A 23,318-nucleotide genomic window follows, 5' to 3' on the forward strand; every position below is an offset into this window, starting at 1 on the left:
CCTCTAGCAACTGTGCTTCCAAGGAAGCCTTACAACCTGTCAGTTCTCACTCAGTGATCAGTCTGTGGTCCTGTTCCGGTCCAGTGAGCTCAATCTGGTCCCGTTTCTCTACCTGTTGAATTTTCTGCTGATATCTTCGCCAGACTCTTAGCACCAGTAACCCACAGGCCTTCAATCTGGAACAGAGATCCTCAGCCTTGACAAGGCCCCCCCCCCGCCCCCACCGGTTCCTTTCTCCATACTTGCCTTTTGAGAATTAACTTCAGCTTGCCTCTCTGAGCTATGATTTTGCCATCCTCCTCAGTCAGCTGCCTCATCCCAAGGCACACCCTGGAAAAGGCCCAACTCCACTCGGTTCTCTTCCCCTGAGAGGCTCTAACCCTAGAGAGCACACGGTTCCCTCCAATATGGGGCACATTTCTAGAAAGAAATATACAACCCTGATCCTGAGTGGCCTTATTTTTATGCAGCCAGATTATGCTAGGGTTGGAGCAGGCCCTAATCTGGCCACAAAAAAACAACCCAACTCAGTATAGCCCAGTCCACTCCAGTAGGAAGGTGTACCGTTAGCTGACAATCATAGATCAGTCATGGAGGAATATTCCCCCAAATCTTGAATTATGGAGGGAAGGGGGTACTTAGTGAAATCCATGTCCCATCCTCCCTCCCACACAGCTTTCTAGAAACAGTAGCTAATGAGGACATTACAAATAAAAATTAGTAGGCCAGGCCTCCTCCGCCTTCCCCTCCCCTGACAATTTGAGCTTTGAAATCTCCTCATTGGATGGCCGCCATAGCACCACATCTCCACAACGCATTTAATGCCTCATATTCATCTCATCTCTGTTCCAGGCCCAGGCACCCCGCCAGGGAGCAAGACCCCGCTCAGGCTTGGAGAACTGTCAGCCCACGACATCACCCCAGAATCAGTCCTCCTCTCCTGGACCGTGGAGACGGGGAATTTTGACTCCTTTATCATCCAGTACCGGGATTCAGACGGGAAACCCCACGCTCTGCCCGTGGACGGGGTCTTGCGCTCACTGAGGCTCCACGACTTGGCCCCCTCTCACCGGTACAGGTTCAACCTCTACGGTGCCTCCGGCCGCAAGCGCGTTGGCCCCATCACCACAGAGGCTGTTACAGGTCAGCCGCCGCCCAGTGGGCCACTCGCAACCGTTTCTTTCCTTGTCATAACTCTCTCCTCCCTTCTAGGTCTGATCATCCTTTCTTCACCTTCCAGATGCAAGGCTGTGCAGCTGGGGGCTGGTACTGTTTTCTGTTTTGGTTTCAGGTTGCCACTGGGAAAGCACACAAGATCAGTGGGCCCATCTGCCATGTCGTCAGGCTTTTATTCAGCCTGGTGATCACAGAAAAGGGCCCCTTCCACTTACTGTTTTCTCATCCCATAATCCTGCACCATCCATTTTCCCTTCACAGGCAGATTTCCTTTTGAACCCTTGTGGCCCTGCTTCCCACCTTCCTGCCTCCAGACAATTGTCAGCAGCAGATCCATTTCCTACAGCATAGCCTTTGATATCTCACCAGTGTGCATGCTTGTAACAGCCCAATTCTCATACTAAGGAGCACTGCCTGCCCCGCCCACCCCGGCAACACACATTGCTGAAGACTCTACAGCAGAGGTGGTCAACTTGAGACTCTCCAGCTGTTGTTGGACTACAGCTCCCATCATCCCCAGTCACAATTTATTGCAGCAGGGGATTATGGGAGCTGTGATCCAGCAGGTTGTAGCAACTGCTCCTTGGAAGCTCCTGTGGAGTGCTATAGTACAGGCAAAAGTTTCCCCTTTTTTCATATTAAAATACCTCAAAATGAATGAAGAAAATGATAATAAGAAATGAGAAACTGAAATAAATAGAAAATAAAACAAATTAAAATGATTTTTAAAAAACTTAACTAAAAATAGAGACCTTCCCCCTTGCATATCCTTACTGTATTGTATTGAAATTGTTATAACCCGTGTTGTGTAGATGCTGGGAGTCTGTGAGCACACAGAAAAGGTGCTGCAAAATGGGTGAATACCTCAAAATGGCTGAACTCACAGAGAATCTCAGCTTTTGTTTAAAATGAAATCAAGTTTCTAGCTCTGTGAAAATCTGCTTGAAATTGTACAATGCCTGCTGAAATGTCCGAAAGAGTCAAACCAGGTGAGGTGTTGGAGATCCATAGTCAGATCATGTACACCAAAATTACAAACACACACACCAGGGGTGTAACAAGGCCCAGGGGTGTAACAAGGGGTGTAACAAGGCACACACACCAGGGGTGTAACAAGTGGGCCCAGAAACAAAATTTTAGAATGGGCCCCTCGCTGATACACACACACACACACACACACACACACTTCACAATATATAGTTATGTGACTTGCCTCTGGGGGCCCCCTTGAGGCATGGGGGCCCCCAGGCAGCCACCTCCCCTTGCCTAACAGTAGTTACACCCCTGACACACACACACCCTTTAAGTGGTTCTAGTAGGGTCATGGAGACAGCACTGGACTGGGACCGCAATCGTCTGGAAGGGTTTGGTGGGTTTTTAAAAAGAAAATCCCCCTCCTATTACTCTTTCCCCATGTAAATCCCTGCAGAAGCTCCTCTTCTCCCCATTACAAAAAGCATACATGTACCCATAAGTGTTCCTCGGCAGCATAAGTAGTTTGTAGGAAGCTGCCTTATGCAGGAGTCAGACATTGGTCCATCCAGTTCAGTATTATTTCATCTGAGGGCAGAAGTTCTCCAGGATTTCAGGCAGGGGGGCTTCCTTCCCCGACTTGTTCATTGAATCTGGGACCTTCTGCATGTAAGGCAGATGCTCTTCCACTGAGCTTTGGTCTTTGCCAGGTATCAAGGGTGAGTAGCATTTGTGTTGGGAAAATGTTTTCAGCCTTTTCAGAACTACATGTCTGCTAATATTTCATGCACAAAAACTGGGACACTCTTGTCTTCATGTAACTTTCCTGTTCTAACACTGCTTGAGCACACAGTTGTGTCCCACCCCACATACTGGGAAGGTTCAGATGACCCACCCAAAGTCCAGAAACATGCTCCCAGCGAGCATGTCATCCAAATCTGCCAACTTACGGCTTGCGGTCGGACTTCCCAGCTTCAGCCCAACTTTTTCTGCCCAGCCCTAGGTTACAAATTTTGGACTGAAGTCAGTAAGTCCAGCCACACAAACTGGAGGTAAGCAGGTTCAGATGACACACCCACCAGTAGTGTGTGCTTGCCCAGGAACCTTGGTGGATTGTCACTCTGAACCTGCCCACAGTATTGCTGGGGTTGGCACCAGCAGTTTGAAAAGGTGGCATTCAAAGCGATTTTCAGGGTTTCTCCAAAGGAGAAATATCTGAGAATTCTGAAGGAAAGCTAAACACGTTTCTGGAAGACACTAGAAACACCTCAGGAAGGTTCTGCATATCCTTACTAGTACAGGTTGCCAAAGGCTCTGCGCCCCCTGCAGGACAGTGCATGAATTTCCTCTTCAATAGAGCCTGTTCTGCAATGCATGAGGTGGAGGGACTCCGTTTTCTCCCAGGCTCTACCCCTGATTCATACTGAGGAAAAGGTAGTCCCATTGAAATTAAAAGGACAAGTTAAAAATTTCTTAACTTATCCTTTTTATTGCAATAGGACTACTTTGAGTAATTTTCCTCAGTATGACCGCCCATTTAACAAAACAAAACAAAACATTTTTCTCTTGCGTAAACCTAAGATCATAATATATTCAAAATTAATTGAACCAAGGGAAAAAAGAGAAAAACATAACAAAACCCCTTAATATATAAAGTAATATATGAATCACTATCTCACCAAAGAAAGAAAGAAAGAAAAAGAATATCTTCTTCCAAGATTCAAATAATTGCCACAAAGCTCCTTCTAACTACAGAGTTTTCCTCTCCATGGCTAATGGCAGGTTTGGGGTGGCGATTTAAGTCAGGCAATGGGCACAAGCAAAGGAGCTCCTTTGCCTCAACCCAGATCAAAGTCGGGCCCTCACAACTGCTTTTATAAGAGGAAAATGATACTGGGAATTCCAGTCACAGAGCTCCAATATAATGCGCCATTTGTCCCAAAGCCACACTGTGGAAAAACATAATTGTCCCAAAATATGCTGTTAAGCTGCTTTTGGATTTTTATTTTCACTTGAACCACCACGGCTGTCTGCTCTTTTCATTGTCCTTGCTGAATGCTCTACAGGGCCATTTTCTTTTCCCATCATGCCAAGGGAAGGGAAATATTATCAAAGCCTTGATTAAGTGCAGATTGAACCATCTGCCTCTCTCTTTTTTTTCTAGCCCCTGGAGGAACAGCCACTCCCCGGCCCACCCTGGGGGAGCTTTCGGCCTCCGATGTCACAGGCACATCCGCCCACCTTTCCTGGAGTGTCCAAACCGGGGATTTTGACTCCTTCATTGTCCAGTACCGAGACGCAGAGGGCAAACCGCAGGCATTGCCCATGAATGGAAGCTCCCGTGATGTTGTAATCTCCAACCTGGTACCATCCCGTAAATACAGATTCAACCTCTATGGCATCTCTGGGCGGAAGCGCTTTGGCCCTGTCTCCACCGAAACAGTCACAGGTCAGAGACACACAGGTTGTATCAGGGAGGATGTAAATCCACTCTTCCCCCTCCCCCTGCATCCTGGTTCCCTCCTTTATTCTGGTTCCCTTGACAGGGGTGGCTCTTTCATGAAGCCAGGTGAGGTGTTGCCACAGGCGGATTATTGGGGCACCAGCAGGGTGGCAATCTGAGCGTTGTAAAAGTTGTAAAGAGTGCCTCTCCTCACACATAGGAACATAGAAACATAGGAAGCTGCCATATACTGAGTCAGACCATTGGTCTATCTAGCTCAGTATTGTCTTCACAGACTGGCAGCGGCTTCTCCAAGGTTGCAGGCAGGAATCTCTCTCAGCCCTATCTTGGAGAAGCCAGGGAGGGAACTTGAAACCTTCTGCTCTTCCCAGACCAGCTTCATCCCCTGAGGGGAATATCTTGCAGTGCTCACACATCAAGTCTCCCATTCAGATGCAACCAGGGCAGACCCTGCTTAGCTATGGGGACAAGTCATGCTTGTTACCACAAGACCAGCTCTCCTCTCCATCAAGACCAGCTCTCAAAAAATGCCACACTCCTGGCAAAGCTGCAAGAAGAACAAAGAGAGAAGAGAAGGCTGCTGACAGCCTTCCCTGCTCCTTGCACCAGTTTCAAATCTTGCAAGGATTGGCTTTGAAAGAGGCTTGTCCCCCACCAGCGGTGTGGGGCACAGCAGCATTTTACACCTTGCCTCGGGCAGTGCGATGCCTTGGGCTGCCTCTGCCCCTTGAGACTCTTTCAGTCTTGTGCTGACAGTGCCTCTCTCTTCTGTACACATATGGAATACTCTTCTATGCATGAAAAGGTTGTATACGTTCTTTAAAAAAATGAAAATGCTGCATCTAGGCAGGTCAAATTCTGCACCAAGTAGAGCTAGATTCTCCCCGTTTTCTTTCTTTCTTTCTTTCTTTCTTTCTTTCTTTCTCTTTCTTTCTTTCTTTCTTTCTTTGTAAGCCACTTTGGGAACTTTTGTTGAAAAGCGGTACATAAATATCTGTCATATTCATATTCATTTAGATTAAGGAGAGAAATATCAAATAGTTTCACTTAGTTTGACTGCTTTATTTTCATGAATATACCCCCCACACAAATATAACCTGTAGCTGATCATTGGTCCTGGTTGTTTTTTTTTTTTTTTAAAGAAACCTGTATTGCCTACACCTGTGTATTTCTCTTGGGTATATATGCAGAAATACAGTATTCCCATCTTGCTAGGGCCTTCCTCCCAGGCCTCCTGGGAGGTAACTGAGCCCTCTGCAGAGCGGCTAACAGAGCAGGAGGCAAAGGAGTGAAGAGATGCCAGGGACTGAGGTGCTGGAACTGGGGAGGCATGCAGCCAAGTGGAGTGGGAGGGCCTAGGATGAGACTGACAGCTCCCAATGGTCTTGTAGGGGCAGGAAGGGGCAGGAAGAATACCAGCCCCAGCATCTGTGTGGCTGTTGCTCTTGGGAGAGGTAAGCTGCTGGGGAGAGGCAAGTGGGGAGAGTTATGACACCATTCTCCAGGAGGGAAGGCTGTAGGGTCTGCTGAGATGGCCAGCCAGGTAGTCCCCCCTCACCCACAAGGACAAATAATGTAAATATATTTATGTATAATCCACACCCACCTAGTTCCCTGTACTACTCCTCATGCGAAACAGAAAAAGGTATAACCTGCAGGTTATATATGCGAAAATACAGTATTCATTCTTCTGTTTTTATCAGCTTGTAGCTTAGTGGCTCAGTGGTTAACGCTGCACACTGGGAACCCTCTTTATGTAGTGTCTTGGCTGGGCTTTGTGTGTAACAATTAGTTCCCTTTTTCATGTGGATCTCCCTGAACCTAGCAGATGTTCTTGGTTGTAACTGTTGGGGAATGGAGAAAATCTACACCATGCAGGGGATCCATTTGGTCTGATCAAGGACTCTTCCAGATGGTGATATATTCCAACATCAGCTCCAATTAAATGGGGAATCCACACTAGCAAGAAGAAGGTCGTGTTATATTCTTAACACTATCTGCTGGAAATTTGCCAGCAGATGATGCTAAGTATATAATGCACTCTCCATTTTCCTTGTGTGGATTCCCCATTTTATTTTTCATAGTAATTTCAGATGATGATGAGCTATATCAACATATGGAAGAGCCCATTGTCTGACTGGCTTTCATGTTGTCTGACTAGCAGAAACTCTCCAGGAAGTTTCTCACACGGGGCTTTTAAAGCCCTTTAATTCGCATCTCCTCCGGAATTGAGAGGTTGTGTTCACATCAGCCAGATTTACACTGAAGCCCTTGCGAGTTATCGGGGAGCAATTCATACATGATTCGGGTATTTCACAGCACATTAGAGTGTAGTCTGATTTATATCCAGGGTAAAAAAACCCACTATTTGTGTCAGGTTTTTGGGACAACTTCGAGTTCACAGTAAAGCCTCCCAGTCAGCTTGCAGTAAAGCCTGCTGTGTGTAAAAGTCCCAGTAGAGGTCCTTTCCACCTCTCAGTACCTAATCCTTTCTGGAGATGTAAAGAATTGTTGCAAACTGCAGCAAAGCATATGTTCAGCTGCTGAGCTATGGCAGCTTTTAAAGGGCTGAGCAGGTATTACAGTGTCTAAAAGTAAGCAGACTCGCAGGCTAACCCCAAAGCAACATCAATCCAGTCCTCCAAAATGGAAGCCTCCTTTCTTCCATGGAATCCATGAATCGGTGCTAGTGGTTGACATTCTCCACAGCCCTTGAGTGTTGGAAGGAGTGCTGTGGACCAGGCACGGAGAGGTAGGGGGAGCGGTTTTCATGTTTCTCCCGATCAGATCATCTGAGCTGAGCTGATCACGTCTCTTCCCTTCCTTCAAATGCCATGCCCATGTGCATAGATATATGCATAGATATATTCCTGAGAGTCACACAGCTCTCAAGAACATATTTATGCAAGTGGAAGGGGTTTTTGCAGTGAGGGGAGACGCAAAAATCACACACACACCATGTCCAATCTGCTGCACAAGAAGCTTTCAGTGCAGGGTCACTGGAGGCTTCTTGCAGACTCACAACCCTCTTTGGTCACCAGAGGATTTCAGAGAATGTCAATCATTAAGTCTCCATGCTCCCTCTTCCCACTTCTGACTGGTGTTATGCTCTTCCTGCTTTGTAGAGGAGTGCGGCTTGCGTTCCGAGTGCTTAAAACAACCACTGGCCCATTTCTCCCATCACAACTGAGTCATTTTACAACCTAGATAGAGGAAGGGCCACTGTGCACAATTCACAATTATATATTTATTCTATTTATTCCTTCTAGGTCGAATAGAGATCCAGCCCAAACTGGGTAACCTCTCCATTTCCGAAGTCATCTCTGACTCTGTCCGTCTCTCATGGACCATCTCAGCTGGGAAATTTGACTCTTTTCTCATCCGGTATAAGGATGCTGAGGGAAGTCCCAAGACATTGCCTTTAAATGCAGACTCTCGCACTGTTGTCATCACAGACCTGATGCCTTCCTACAGATACAAGTTCAGTCTCTTTGGCAAATCTGAAGGGAAGCAGATTGGACCGATCTCCACCGATGCTGTCACAGGTAAATGGTCATCATCCAGACAATGATCACTCCCCCCTTTTTAACGTCTTCGTTTCCACAACTGGCTATATATCTGTCTTCCTCTAGAACTACTACACTATACTTATCTTCCTTGAGGAAGATATAGTATTTATAACTGGCCATATTTCTCTCTTCCTCCAGGACTGCTACACATATCCGTCTTCTTCTCAGCACTAGCCCTTTTCTCTTTAGCTGCCTTCTTTTGTTTGTTCACTCTTTATGGAGAATCCAGACTATGCCATTGACAAATGGTTGCATTCCAGTGTTTCTATCGCCATATTGCAACATTATGTTGAGCACTTGTACAATGGCAGTACAGTGTACACAGATACAGATCTGTATACAGGGACCGTTATTCACACATTATGATGAGCACATATATAGCAGTACACTTCCTTTCTGGTTCATGTATTTCAAGGGCCCAGCTTCCTTTTAAAAATGAATGCAGATGCACACAAAAACCTATACTAGTGCACAGACACTCATGCAAGGTCGTGCACAGGACCATTTTCTGCGCGTGTGGAGGGCGCTCAGGGGGAGGCCAAGATCAGACTATCTCGCTCCATGTGTGGGACACGCTGCTCATGTGCCCACATCATCTGCACTGCTCCTGGCAGCGTGGATCTCTGGAGGCTGGAAAAACGAGTCCCAGCCTCCAGGAATCCATAAAGGCACCGCACAAGTAGTGTGGTGCATTTATTTATTTTTATTATTTAACACATTTGTATACCACCCAAAACGCAAGTCTCTGGGTGGTTTACAACAAAACAATAAAAACAACAGATACGAAGATTGCAACATTACAACAATTTAAAATTTAAAACGTTAAAACTATTAAAAAACACACAATTAAAACAATATCTAATTAAAAGTCTGGGTGAACAAATGTGTCTTGACTGCCTTTTTAAAAGTTGTAAGAGGTGGGAAGGCTCTTATTTCAGCAGGAAGTGTGTTCCAAAGCCTCGGGGCAGCAACAGAGAAGGCCCATCCCTGAGTAGCCACCAGACGAGCCGGTGGCAACTGCAGGCGAACCTCTCCAGATTATCTTAATGGGTGGTGTGGGTGGTGTGGTTCATAGCGAAGAAGGCGTTCTCTTAAATACCCAGGGCCCAAGCTGTTTAGGGCTTTATTGGTTCTAACCAAAACCTTGTATTTTGCCCAGAAACTTATCTGCAGCCAGTGTAGATCTTTTAAGATCGGAATGATATGGTCTCTCCAAGATAACCCAGAGACCAACCTGGCTGCCTCATTCTGGACCGACTGTTCCAACTGTTCCATTTAGGAATTTCCCTGTGAGCTGGGCGCTTTGGGTTGGGCTGCTCATGTGCACAGCCTCCATGTCTGAGTCTTGCCATGATTTTTGGACCTGATTTGTGGTCGTTTCTTTTGCAGTAAAACACAGTTGCAGAGCCAGCCTCTCCAGTGTGGACAGACAAGCACTATTAAGGATATTACGAGTCATGTGCCTTATGAAAGAACTTCCTGCTTGCATTTTATTGCTTCCTGTTCAGCACAGGGATTTGCCCCTGAATTGGCCAACTTCTGCTCCTCATGGAACTGGATTGAGGGCAGGGAGGTGCTTGAATGATTGGCATTATTTACTTATTGTGGAATATTTTGCTATTTTTTAAAAAAGAAAAAAATGTTTAAAAGAAACCAGGAATTAACATTCCCACCTCACCCCAAGGAGAAGACAAGCTGGCTGATTATGGGGCAAGTATTCAGTAATACCCCAGCCACTCTGAACAGGAAACAATGAGACAGGCGGAACCTGTGAGGAGAAAATTTTGAATTAATATTGACTTTGATTAATGGAACTTAGTTTTGAGTAAACATTATAGTAAGATCTTAGCCATGAATAGGGCCATTTCTGGATAATATTCATTCATTCATTCATTCATTCCATTTTTAACCACACCATCCAAAGGCTCTGGGTGGTGCATGATAAGGTATCAAGGGGTGTATGTCAGCCCTGTGCAACTTACAACCCATCAGGCTGAAAAGGGACAGGGGCAGGGAGAATGGGACCATAGCTCAGTGGCAGAGCCCCTGCGTTGCCTGCAGAAGGTCCCAGGTAGGTTCAGTCCTTGGTGTTTCCAGGTATGGCTGGAAACGGCACTGCCTGAAACTCTGAAGAGCTGCTGCCAGTCAGTGAGCTAGACAGACCAGCTAGACAGACAACTCTGAGCTAGACAGACCAACCGTCTAACTCCGTTTAAGGCAGCTTCTTGTGTTCCTGTGAGGAGTAATAGCTCAGTAGCAGAGGGCCTGCTATGCATGCAGAAGGTTCAGTCCCTGACCTCTCTAGATAAAAAGGTCAACTAGCAGTCATGAAATCTTTAAGACCCTGAAGAGCCTCTGCCAGTCAGAACAGAAAATATTTGGGTTAGAAGGGCCAATGGTCTGTGTAGCATTAAGCAGCTTCATAAAGCAGCTCACTAGTTACTGGTTCTTGCCTGCCGAGAGCATGATGAATCTGCTTTGACCGCCTAGTTGAGAAGACCAAAACAGTGGAGAGCTAGTCATTCACCTGGCAACCTGCAATAGAATCCTGCTTTATTCTGGGTCAGACCATTCGCCCATTTAATCTTGGAAATACTGACAGAGGAAGCCAACTGGCGGCCCATGTTTCTCCCGCCGGCGGCCCCCTCCCAATACGCCCCCCTGAGCCTGACGTCAGACACAGGGGGTGTGGCTTCGCTCCCAAACGGGGCTGTGTGGCCCCGTTTGGGAGCATATTCCAGCCAGTGCTGCATTCACAGTGTGGCCAGGAATGCTCTTCCTGCCTTTAAGTTGTCTTTTTTTCCAAACTAAAAAGCCCCATGCCGAATCCCTGCCTCATAAGGAAGGGGCTCCAGGCTCAAGATGGTTGCCCAAGATGGTTGCCCAAGATGATCAGGGGCTGCCTAATGCTGGCATACATGTTTAGCTGGAAATTGAACCCGGGTCCTTGGATGTGCAAGCATCTGCTCTGCCGCTGAACTCTGGTTTTTAGAACCCCTAAGAATTCTCTTATGGTATTGGTCTCTTTCTTCCGCCAATCGAGGCAGCCAAGAACGATTTTTCTGAGGTTCAGACCTGGACCCTCTTGCACCCTGAGCAAGATTCATGTCCTAGACCAGGGGTCTACAACTGTGGCCCTCCTGCAGATGGAGGCCTATAACTCCCATCATCCTTGGATACTGGCCATTGTGGCTAGAGATGGTGGGAGCTGTAGTCCAGCAACAGGGGGAGGGCCGCAGTTTGAGGTCCCTGCCCTAGACCCAAATGCCTCACTTGAAACAAAGTGATGAGATCTGGTTTGGATTCATCTCAGTTTCCTTGACTCTTTAAAAAATAATAATAAAGAACAGGCTCAGAGCAACAGCCGGCACTCATCAAAGGAGCAGAACATACAAAATGTAGAAATGTGCAGAGATTAATGGGGTAAGTCTGACCGCTTACTAATGAACTGACAGCAGCGAATGCTTGTGTTTGGTAAACAGGCAATGAAAAAAATGTGCTGGGGTCTGCAGTTGCTAAGGCATTTGAAAAAAAAACAGGCAAGCAACTTGTCACATACATTTTTCTGTTTCAAGGCCAGGCCTTTTCTCTCTTTTCTCCCTTTTCTCTCTCTTTGTTGCTGTTGTTTCATATGAGATAGTGTAGAAAGAAAAATCGCCTTTCAGACCCAAACTGCCAGTTCCTAAAATTCCTTTTGGGCGATCTTATTTAACCTCTGTTCTCACTTGCTCTTATTCTCTCTCTGTAGCTTCCCTAGAAGCCATCAGTATACCAACAACCTTACTCAATCACCTGGTTGTCTCCGAGGTGACACCCACCAGCCTGAAGCTCACATGGGAAGCTCCCAAGAGAGAGTTTGATTCCTTCCTGGTCCAATACAAGGACTCTCTCCTGGGAAGTGGACAGGTCCCTGTGCCAGCCAAAGACATTAACGTGCCTGGGAATGAGCATTCTACTGTGCTTCGGGGTCTGACACCCAACCGAGAATACAGCCTCACCGTCTACGGCATCAGGAATGGGTCACAAGTGGCCAGTCTCAACACGGCAGCAAGGACAGGCGGGCTAGGTAAGGTCACACATCCCACCTCGCTTCCAAACGAGCTGGAGAAAAATGGTCTTGATCAAAGCATTCATGCAGTAAGTCACCTGAATTAAATTCTCACAAATGGGGAATTGTTGAGCAGGATCCACCTTTTGCTACATAAGAACATAAGAACAGCCCTGCTGGATCAGGCCCAAGGAGGCCCATCTAGTCCAGCATCATGTTTCGCACAGTGGCCCACCAGATGCCGCTGGAAGCCCACAGGCAGGAGTTGAAAGGGGCATGCCCTCTCTCCTGCCATTACTCCCCTGCAACTGGTACTCAGAAGCACCCTGCCCTTGAGGCTGGAGGTGGCCCACAGCCCTACAACTAGTAGCCGTTGATAGACCTGTCCTCCATGAAGTCATCCAAACCCCTCTTAAAGCCATCCAGGTAGTTGGCTGTCACCACATCCTGTGGCAGAGAGTTCCACAAGTGGATCACGAGTTGTGTGAAAAAGTACTTCCGTTTGTTGGTCCTAGACCTCCTGGCAATCAATTTCATGGAGTGACCCCTGGGTCTAGTGTTGTGTGAGAGGGAAAAGAATTTCTCTCTCTCCACTTTCTCCACACCATGCATGATTTTATAGACCTCTATCATGTCTCCCCGCAGTCGTCTTTTTTCTAAACTAAAAAGCCCCAGGTGTTGTAATCTTGCCTCATAAGAAAGGTGCTCTAGGCCCCTGATCATCTTGTTTGCCCTCTTCTGTACCTTCTCCAGTTCAACAATGTCCTTTTTAAGATGTGGTGACCAGAATTGTACGCAGTATTCCAAGTGTGATCGCACCATAGTTTTGTATAAGGGCATTATAATGTTAGCCGTTTTATTTTCAATCCCCTTCCTAATGATCCCTAGCATTGAATTTGCCTTTTTCACAGCTGCCGCACATTGAGTCGACACTTTCAACGAGCTGTCCACCACAACCCAAAGATCCCTCTCCTGGTCCATCACCGACAGCTCGGATCCCATCAGCATATACTGTACTTGAAGTTGGGGGTTTTCATCCCAATGTGCATCACTTTACACTTGCTAATATTGAACCGCATTTGCCACTTTGTCGCCCACTCCCCCAGTTTGGAGAGATCCTTTTGGAGCTGCTCACAATCCGTTTTGGATTTCACTACCCGGAAGAGTTTGGTATCATCTGCAAATTTGGCCACATCGCTGCTTACCCCTGCTTCTAGATCATTTATGAATAAGTTAAAAAGCATCGGTCGCAGTACAGCTCCCTGGGGGACCCCACTTCTTACTTCCCTCCATTGTGAAAACTCTCCATTTATACCTACCCTCTGTTTCCTGTCTTTCAACCAGTTAGCAATCCACACATGTACTTGTCCCCTTATCCCATGACCACTAAGTTTCCTCAGGAGTCTTTGATGAGGAACTTTGTGGAAAGCTTTTTGGAAGTCCAGGTAGACTATGTCAACTGGATCACCTTGATCCACACACTCGTTGACACTCTCAAAGAAGTCCAAAAGGTTGGTGAGGCAAGATTTACCTTTGCGGAAGCCATGCTGGCTCATTCCCAGCAGGGCCTGTTCTTCTAGATGCTTTACAATTTTATCCTTGAGGATGCTTTCCATCAATTGCCTGGAACGGACGAACCGGCCTGTAATTTCCTGGATCGCCCCTGGATCCCTTTTTGAAAATCGGTGTTACATTTGCTACTCTCCAGTCCTCTGGTACAGAGCCCGATTTCAGGGATAAGTTAAATATTTTAGCAAGGAGGTCGGCAATTTCACATTTGAGTTCTTTGAGGACTCTTGGATGGATGCCATCCGGCCCTGGTGATTTGTTAGCTTTCAGTTTTTCCAGACAGTTTAGAACATCATCCCTTGTCACTTCTATCTGACTCAGCTCTCTAGCCTCCATCCCTAAAAAGCCTGGTTCAGGAACAGGTAAATGCTCAGTATCCTCTGCCATGAAGACAGATGCAAAGAACCCATTAGGCTTCTCTGCAACCTCCATATCCTCCTTAATAATCCCTTTCACTCCCTCATTGTCTAATGGTCCAACTGCCTCCCTGGCAGGTTTCCTGCTTCTGATGTACTTAAAGAAGTTTTTGTTATTCCCCTTGATACTTTTGGCTAAATGTTCCTCAAACTCTCTTTGCCTCCCTTATTGTCACCTTGCATTTCTTTTGCCAGAGTTTGTGTTCCTTTCTGTTCTCTTCGTTTGGACAGGCCTTCCAATTTCGGAAGGAAGTCTTCTTCCCTTTTATGTCTTCCTTGACGGTACCCGTTAGCCATGCTGGCATCCTCCTGGACTTAGTGGTACCTTTCCTCCTTTTGGGTATACAATCTAACTGGGCTTCTAGTATTGTGGTTTTGAGTAAACACCATGCACTCTGGAGCGAAGTGACTCTCCTGATTTTCCCCCTCAGCTTTCTTTTCACCATACTCCTCATTTTGGAGAAGTTTCCTCTTCTGAAATTCAAAATGTCTGTGTTAGACATCCTTGGTGATTCTCTCCCCACATGTATGCTGAATTTGATGGCACTGTGGTCACTGTTCCCTAAAGGGTCGATGATGCTTACATCACGCACCAGGTCCTGGGTGTCACTCAGAATTAGATCCAAGGTCGCCTTCTCTCTGGTTGGTTCCATGACCAACTGTTCTAGAGCACAGTCATTTAGCGTATCTAGAAATTTGACCTCTTTGTCCTGACTTGAATGTGAATTTACCCAGTCTATGTGTGGGTAATTGAAATCACCCATAATTACAAGCCCTGCCTCTCCTTGACGCCTCCCTGATTTCCTCCTGCAACTCCTAATCACTGTCGGCATTATGATCTGGAGGGCGATAGCACGCCCCCAGTAGCACGTTTCCTTTCCGGCCTTGTATAGTCACCCACAGGGTTTTTGTGGAGTACTCCGGTCCACCTAGGTTTTCTAGCTTGTTAGATTCTATCCCTTCTTTAACTCACAGTGCTACCCCTTCTCCAAGGTGCCCCTCCCTGTCCTTTCTATAGAGTTTATACCCAGGGGTAACAGTGTCCCACTGGTTCTCACTGTTCCACCATGTTTCTTTTATGCCCACTATATCTATTTCTGCGTTAGCAACCAAGCACTCCAGCTCACCCATCTTGGCTCGGAGGCTTCTGGCATTGGCATACAAGCACCTATACACTGAATCTTTCCCCTGATGTATGCTATTATTTTGACTCTTTGACCTGCTGGCACAGGATCCCATCTGCTCTTTATGCAGTTCTGCTCTGTCCCCTTCTGTTTTATCTGAATTCTTTGCAGCCTCACACTTTAAAGGATGGCTTTTGCCAAACGGGATACTGCCCAGCTCCCATCGGCTGTTCCCCAGCTGTCATTTTAAAAGCTGCTCTGCAACCTTTTTGATTTTAAGCGCCAGCAGTCTGGTTCCATCTTGGTTCAAGTGCAGCCCGTCCCTTTTGTACAGGCCTTGCTTGCCCCAAAATGTGTCCCAGTGCCTAACAAATCTAAACCCCTCCTCCCGGCACCACCGTCTCATCCACGCATTGAAACCCCTCAGCTCTGCCTGTCTCACTGTACTTGCGCGTGGAACAGGTAGCATTTCTGAGAATGCTACCTTGGGGGTCCTGGACTTCAAAATGCTACCTATCAGCCTAAATTTGGCTTCCAGGACCTCCTGACTGCATTTCCCCACATCGTTGGTGCCGACGCGCACCACGACAGCTGTCTTCTCCCCAGCACTGCCTAGCAGCCTGTCTAGACGCTGCGTAATGTCCGCAACCTTCGCGCCAGGCAGGCAAGTCACCGTGTGGTCAACACGCGGGTCACAAACCCATCTCTCTATCCCTCTAATGATCGAATCACCAACTACAAGGAGGCCCCCACCCCCCAGAAGAGTATCCCCTGTGCGTGAGGATATGGGCTCATCATCCACGGAAGGGGTCACTTCTAAAGGAGCATTTCCCTCTTCCTCAGACCGACGTCCTCCTTGCCCAAGACCTTTATTCTCCCTGACAGCAGAGGAGCTACCAGCCCTGGAGTGGGATGCCTCTATCACATCCCTGAAGGCCTTGTCCACATGCCTCTCTGTCTCTCTGAGCTTTTCCAGATCCGCCACCTTGGTCTCGAGGGAACAGATTTGTTCCCTGAGAGCCAGGAGCTCCTTGCACCGAGTACACACCCATGACTTCTGCCCATGCGGCAAATAGTCGTACATGTGGCACTCTGTGCAATACACTGGGAAGTGCCCCTTCCCCTGCCGACCTTCTATCTTCATACTGTTTTTGTTGGCTGTTTACAGTATTTAGGGAGCTTATTGTCCATTTATTAGATAGTTTATTAGGATAGGTCTCAGCTGTAATGGTCAACTATTTAACTGTCCAAACAGCCTCTCCCAAGAATATGAGGGAAACGAGGGAGGGATATGTACTTATGATTTCCTTGTTTGTGAGCCTTGCTCAGCAATTAATTGCTGAGCTGCTGCCTAGGTTAGGATTTTCAAAGTGTGTTCTGGGGAACCCTAGGATTCTGTGTATGGTATGCATGCCCCTGGGAATATGTGAATTACAGGCAGGATGTACCGGATGAGGCAGAAAGGAGAAGAAGACCCGCAAGGAGGATGCAGAGAAGAGTGCCTACTTGAATTGCTGCCTGGTCTTTGCAGCTGGTTCCTGCCTGTTTCAGCCCTCTTAGCTTTGGCTAACATCATCTCTAGCTCATACATACCTGAGTTGTGCACCCCTGATATAAAAGGTGGCAACCCTACCCACACTAGATGGGACATCTGCCATATCATGGCCCTATCTGCACAGCCTTTCTTCCAGCATATGGCACACTTTGCTGTAAATATAAAATCCACTGTCCAAAATCCAAATATAAAAATCCACTGTTTGATAGTATAAAATCCTCAATCCAAAATGGTGGTATTACTTAGACTTTTCAAAGGTTAGGGAGTAGTACTTGCTGTCTAAAAGGCTGAGAAACGCGGCCTTCGAAAAGAGGTGGCCAACCTTAGGCTCTCCAGGGTGCTTTCCAGACTAGGTGCTCATTAGCATCAAAATGCCTCCGTTCAGGCAAGTCGCATTCGAGACGTAAGCAGCAGGGGGAGCAGTCTCGCGGAAACTAATAACCTGAAAAAACAGCAATTTTCTTATGCTGGATATATGACGTCCTAGCTCTATATCACAGCAATTAAATTCGAGACCAGGCATTAGCAATGTGAATGGCGCCCTGCTGTCCGCGTAGGGACTACGGTGTCAGAACGCAGGAAGTACGGAAGCACACTTCCGAGATACGGCATGACCCTGTTGCAGGGTCTAACCGTCTAATCTGGAAGGCGTCCAAGTGATGTTGGACTGCAGCTCCCATCGTCTCCAGCCACAACAAATTGCAGCTGGGGTGGGCGGGGGAGGGAGTTGTAGTTCAACAACAGTTGGACAGTCTCCAGTTGGCTACCCCATCTTAGAAGCTAATCAGGGCCCAGGAGAAGATCAAGAATGACAAACTTTCTGGAAATAGAAGAAGCTGGCCTGCTCTCCTTCCACTGCCATGTACAGCCACAAGGGCACAGTATGTGTGTTTTAGGATAAGACACTCTCAGTTCCTGGGGCTTCTCCGTTCATGGCAGATGGTCAGGGGTATCCAGGCAGATGACTCCATGTTGAAAAGCGACATTGTTCCATTGCAGCATCACACGGGAGGTGCCAAGCCACCGGTGCTCTTGCCGGCTCGCAGTGAAGTGCCTGCGATCTTGCGCTGTTGCACAAGAGTGCAAACACGTTGATTAGCACGTCTGCCCTCCGGAAGTGCTAGTTAGATCGCCCACACGTCACTGGCAGACCGACGACCGTGTTCCTGATCTAGCTAGCACTCCCAGGGTGCAGGAGCTCTAAGCAAAGAATGGGTGCTCTTGTGTAAAAGCACAAGGGCCGCCGTTGCCTCCCCGCAGTCGCACAAGTGGCTCGGCACCACCCACCTTATGCTGAGCTGGATGTCAGCACCTGGGAAGTAGGTTAGGCTGAGAGACAGTCGAGCAGTCCATGGGGATCTGGGCCTCCACAGTCCTAGTCCGACATCCCAGCCCCTACACTGTGCTAGCTCTCTGACAGGAAGAAGTTTAAAAAATATTGGGGCTATTCACCCGCTCAGGTAAAACCGGGCTAAGGAAGCCCAGCCTAGTTTTGCTGGAGCGTGTGAACCGCCGGATGCCGTGTGGCTCACCGCAGCCACGCAGCGGCAAACCCACTTAGGGAGCCCACCACTTAGCCTGGGTTTGGGGTGCAAGGGTGCCCAGAAACCGGGCTAACAATTCGTGTGTCGGTGCCACACGACTCCATGCGGCGCCTACACACAAGCCGCCTCCCAGCCTGTGCCGGGAGGCTCCCCATAATGCCCCCATAATGCCTCTCAGCCCCCAAACCTCCTGGCTGCCAGTAGCAGCCAGCAAACGTCTGGGTGAGCGGTCTGCTCACCCGGCCAGAAGAAAGGGATCATCTGCGGGGGAGGGAAGCATTTTGAGGCTTTCTCCCCTCGCCCCTTTTGAGCCCTGTCTCCGATCATGAGAAAGGGCTCATTGTGATAAAGTAGGAGAAATACTGATTTCTAGGTTTTAAGCAAACTCCCTTGGCTTTCCACACACACACCCCAACATATAATTCCCAGCTTTAAAAAAAAAAAAAAAAAGCATTTGTGCTACAAAAATAGATCTTGCGGATCAAAAGCCAAGCAACTGCGCTAATCAGTGCTTCCATGATTATCATTTTGTATAGTGGACTCAAAAAGTGCAGCATTCGGTTTCCCCCAGAGCCTAATACAGCCAGCTGTGGCGATGAAATTGAACGGTACGGCTCATCTGTGCTAGGAGGGCCGTCGGGGTGGGGTGGTGGGGTGATGAGCCAGAAGCTGTAGGTGGAGGGATCCGGGCCAAGCAGCCATTGGGAAGCAGCAGCTTGACAGCTGTGTTCCTGGCCTGGCTTCCAGTGCTGGGCTGGCCTCCAGCTGCGGTTTCCTTTGTGAGACCCGAGGAATTAGTCTCTGGCATGTTGCCGTTTCCTTTGTGGTCATCCAGATTGGCCGCAGTCGCTCCCGAGAGAGAGGGACGGGGGTTTTGAGTGAGGGATGGGAGGGAGAAGTCCAAGAGAAACAAGCACCAATGTGTGGGTCTTCTTTTGTACTCCCCGCTTTTCTGAGCAGTAAGAGGAAGTTCCAGGGCTGTTTTATGACATCAGTTTCCTTTGGAGAAGAGGAGATGGAGCACTGTAGACATCAGGCCAAAATCACACATACGTTGTCAAGTGTGCTTTAATTACTCAGGAATTTCACCCCATTTCAATTTACGCTCATTTTATCATTTTTCAATTTATTTATGGCATTTCTGTCTCCCCATCAGCTTAACTCCAGATGGCCTCAAGGCAGCTGACAATAAAGTTAAAAGAGGAGCTTGATAAAAGACCCTAAACACCACCTAGAGACTCATGTATGCAGCGGTATAAAAATGTAATATATAAATTAAATAAACAGCAGAGGGGATCAGCAGATTGAAACAAACTAGATTAAAAGTAGGGCTGAGTGGAAGGTCACACACACACACACACACACACACACTTACAAATGGTCATTTCTGGCCATCTTGATAATTTTTCAGGGAGATCGTTAACACTGTGGGAGCAGTGGGTCTTTTTTGGTTTGCTGGGTTTTAAAAACAATTTTGCTGCAGGCAAAGGCAGCGGTGGCAACGGAGGTCTTCTTGGTGACCAGGGCAGCCCTTCCATGAGGCAGGGTGAGGCAGTCTCCTCAGACATGGTTGTGGGGAGGGGCACAGAGGAGAGCAAGTGCTGCCACCCCACCACCACAGGTACACCTATTTGTAGATGTGGGAGTGGTATCATATTGTCCTCTGCCTCAGGCAGAAAAATGTCTTGAACTGCCCACCCTGGTGGTAGTCACTCCTCACAGCTACAATTTTTTCTCTCCAGAATGTCCCAGAGTGACACTGCATCTGGGGCATTTGCAGGGGGTAAATAGTGGCCACCAGGAGCCATGGCCAGTAAAACCTCTGTGGCTGCAGCTATATTTTCAGCATCACCGCTGTTACACTAGTAGGCAGCCCCCCACTCTATAAACTGCTCAAATAATGCCTTCCTTCCCCCTGGAACTGTTCCCCACAGACTTAGTGGACCCCAGTTTTGCCCCTCCTTTGGCCAAGGACCAACTTGGGCCACTAAAGGCCAGAGAAATAGGCCAGATTTCACCTGGCAGCTGAGTGGTAGTAAAGGCACCAGCCATAGGAACACATGTCTAAGGAGAAAGTTGCCTCTGAGGTAAGTCTCAATTGGTGGGCAGAATCATGTGAGATAAGTTGGCCCCTTAGATCATGATGGTTATGATAATACCATCCATGTATATGGTGCTTTACAGTGTGAGAAGATAGGTCCCTGCCTGCAGGAGCTTACACACTAAAATTCAACAGAAGGGATGCATTAGAGGGAGGGGAGGAAAGTGGGGTAGAGGGTAAAAAGGGAAGAAATATGTGATTATTTCAGATACATAAGCTTAGGCTTTAGTTGCAGTAGGATATGAGGACTAGGGATGTGCCTGAACCAGTTTGGTGCCTCCTTAGGGAAGCACCAAACCATTTAGGGTGCTGGCATTCAAACTGGTTCAGTGGGGTAGGGGTGGGTTCCTTTTAAAAGCAGGTAAGCAGGACCTTACCTCCTCCTTCACCACAGAGGTAGCAGAGGATCAGGTAAGGTCCTGCTTACCTTCTTTTTAAAGGAACCAAACCCCGCCCCACCTTTGGCTGCCTGAGCCATTGGTGCACATCCCTAATGAGAACCAGAGTACCAAAGGATTCTGAAGGAACTAAGAAGTGGCATTGCGGCAGCATTCTGGGAGGCATTTCATTGCAAAGATGGCTGTCAAAGAGGGATTTAAAGGAAATGGCAGAGGAGACATCATGGAGGCTGTAGCGGATTAAAGCCTTTGTCTCAGAGCAAGCGCATGTGAGGGAAAGAAATGCTGAATCATCTCTGCCAAGTTGCCTGGCTAAGCTTCTCCTGAAACTATTCTATATTATCGGTAGGTTCAAAACGCTGCCACCCAGCACCCTAAAACTTGCAGAGAGCCTGACCAGTGGATTGGGTGCTATAATCCATGGTCCCTCTGTTATTGGGTATTGGGCAAATACAAAAACCTTCCACATGTAAGCTTAAATGGGATGATAAAAACTGATAGCTGCTGGATGCTTGAGGATGTATTTGCATCAGAGTAAACCCCTCCCCCCCTTTTCCTGAGTTAAAAACCAACTCGGAGAGGCTTGTAAAAGGAAAATAACTTTTTTAAAAAACCAGTTTTATTCAATTACTGCAGACTGCTTCCGTCTGAGACTTCAAGCTTTCTTAGATACACTCAAAAATATTTAGTAGGTTACAAAAATAAGTCGTCTTAGGCATGCTTAAATGTTTATAGAGTCTTTTGCAACACCCTAGGTATGGTTGGGCATTGGCTAGTGTTTCTTATTTTAATTATGTTGCAGGCAAACAATACTAGAACAGTATCAGGGAGATACAAAGCACACACCAAAGAAACAGAAATTCTAACACAAAGTCTGACTAAACAAACTTTCCCCTAAATTAATCTTACCGAAGCCATAAACCCTGGCTCCTTGCCTTGAAGTCACCAAACTCCTGATGAGAATTCAAGCTTCCTGCCCTACTGTCTTTCAAAGATCTGCAGAGTCATTCTTCTGCAGCCAACTTCCATGGCCACATGTCCTCCTGTGCACCTCCAGCCCAGCTTCTCTCAACAAAGAACTCCCTTCTTCCCGGCAACAGCTCTCAAGGTCCCACCCACCTGGTGTGCTGATTGGCTGAGCCCTGAAGTTCACCAGCCTGTCAGTCAAGACAGGGTTCACTTCTAGTTAACTCTTTAGAGGGAGGGAAGGCTGGTCACTACAGAGGCGTTCAGAGAGGTGGTTCTAGGCATAGGGGGCAGCAGGGGAGTCATTTGAGGGAGTAGGACACCGGCAGCAAATGGTATCATTCACAAGTTAAGTTCTCCTGCTTGAAATGTCATTATACAGCCTTCTGGCCTAGTGTAGAGAAGACACTCTGCCACTTACTTATCCTGGATGGTGGCCGCTACTACTCTACAAGGAGACTCAGACGCCAACCCATTATAACATAGTTTCTGACACTGTGAATTGTTCCTTCCCACATTAGCTACCCATGCCACCAACTTCTATTCCCTTCAGACAAAGTTGGAGGAAAGTCCTCCCCCTTTTATCCTCACAACAATCCTGTGAGGTAAGTTAGACTAAGAGAGAGGCCCAAGGTCACCCACTGAGTAGCTTGGCTAAGTGAGTTTTTGAACTTGGGTCTCCCAAATCCTAGTCTGACACTCTAACCACTATACCACACAGGCTCTCCGAATGCCCCTCTCTGCCCCTCCACAGTCCCCTCTCTGGTGCCCAGTGAATCTGACAATGTTGACTTGTCAATGTCACCAGAGAGGTGGAGCAGCTGGTTCACACAATGTGTCTGCAACTCATCTTAAAGATATGGAGGAGGAGCCTGGTCACACACATGTTCTCCCTCTTGGCACGCCATCCTGCTGTGACTTAATTGTGCATTTTAGGTAATTTAGTTAATTCACACATTTAGGGGTGATCCATGCTGCTTCTGTGCACAGTTAGGCAGCAGCAAGCTGCAAGGGGAAGGGGACATCCATTCTCGTCATTCTCCTCCTTTATGCATTTAGGACAGGTTGGCAGATGTATTGTTCGAACCAGCCCACGGGGTGTGTGTGTGTGAGAGAGAGAGAGAGAGAGTGTTTTAAATCCCCCTCTAAAAAGACACTTGTGTTCAAGAGCAAAGGGAAACATAGTGTTTCAGACCCAGACCCCTCCTTCATCTTCTCCCTTCCCTCTTTCTCCAGAGCTGGACAGTCCTCGGGACCTGCGGTTCAGTGACATCCGCGAGACCTCCGTTGTGGCAAACTGGAGACCCCCGTCCTCTCGCATTGATCGCTATAAAGTTTCCTTCCAGCCCTCAGACGGAGGTAAGTTTGTTTGTTTATCTATTTATTCGAAATACTTTTACTCTGCCTTTCAGTGCC

At 47.5% G+C, this 23,318-nt stretch overlaps 1 protein-coding gene across 4 annotated transcripts in view; it reads left to right on the top strand.

Annotated features, from left to right (window-relative positions):
- Positions 1–23,318, top strand: part of TNXB (tenascin XB) — a 161,882-nt gene that overhangs the window by 114,784 nt on the left and 23,780 nt on the right. For all 4 annotated transcript variants that reach the window (XM_053291372.1, XM_053291373.1, XM_053291374.1 and 1 more), the window contains 5 exons: positions 853–1,143; positions 4,313–4,597; positions 7,882–8,157; positions 11,930–12,247; positions 23,139–23,261. In XM_053291372.1, coding sequence (XP_053147347.1) covers positions 853–1,143; positions 4,313–4,597; positions 7,882–8,157; positions 11,930–12,247; positions 23,139–23,261 — 1,293 coding nt within the window. The remainder of the gene's footprint in view (positions 1–852; positions 1,144–4,312; positions 4,598–7,881; positions 8,158–11,929; positions 12,248–23,138; positions 23,262–23,318) is intronic.

This window comes from Hemicordylus capensis, chromosome 2 (assembly GCF_027244095.1).
Source record: "Hemicordylus capensis ecotype Gifberg chromosome 2, rHemCap1.1.pri, whole genome shotgun sequence".
Lineage (NCBI taxonomy): Eukaryota > Metazoa > Chordata > Lepidosauria > Squamata > Cordylidae > Hemicordylus > Hemicordylus capensis.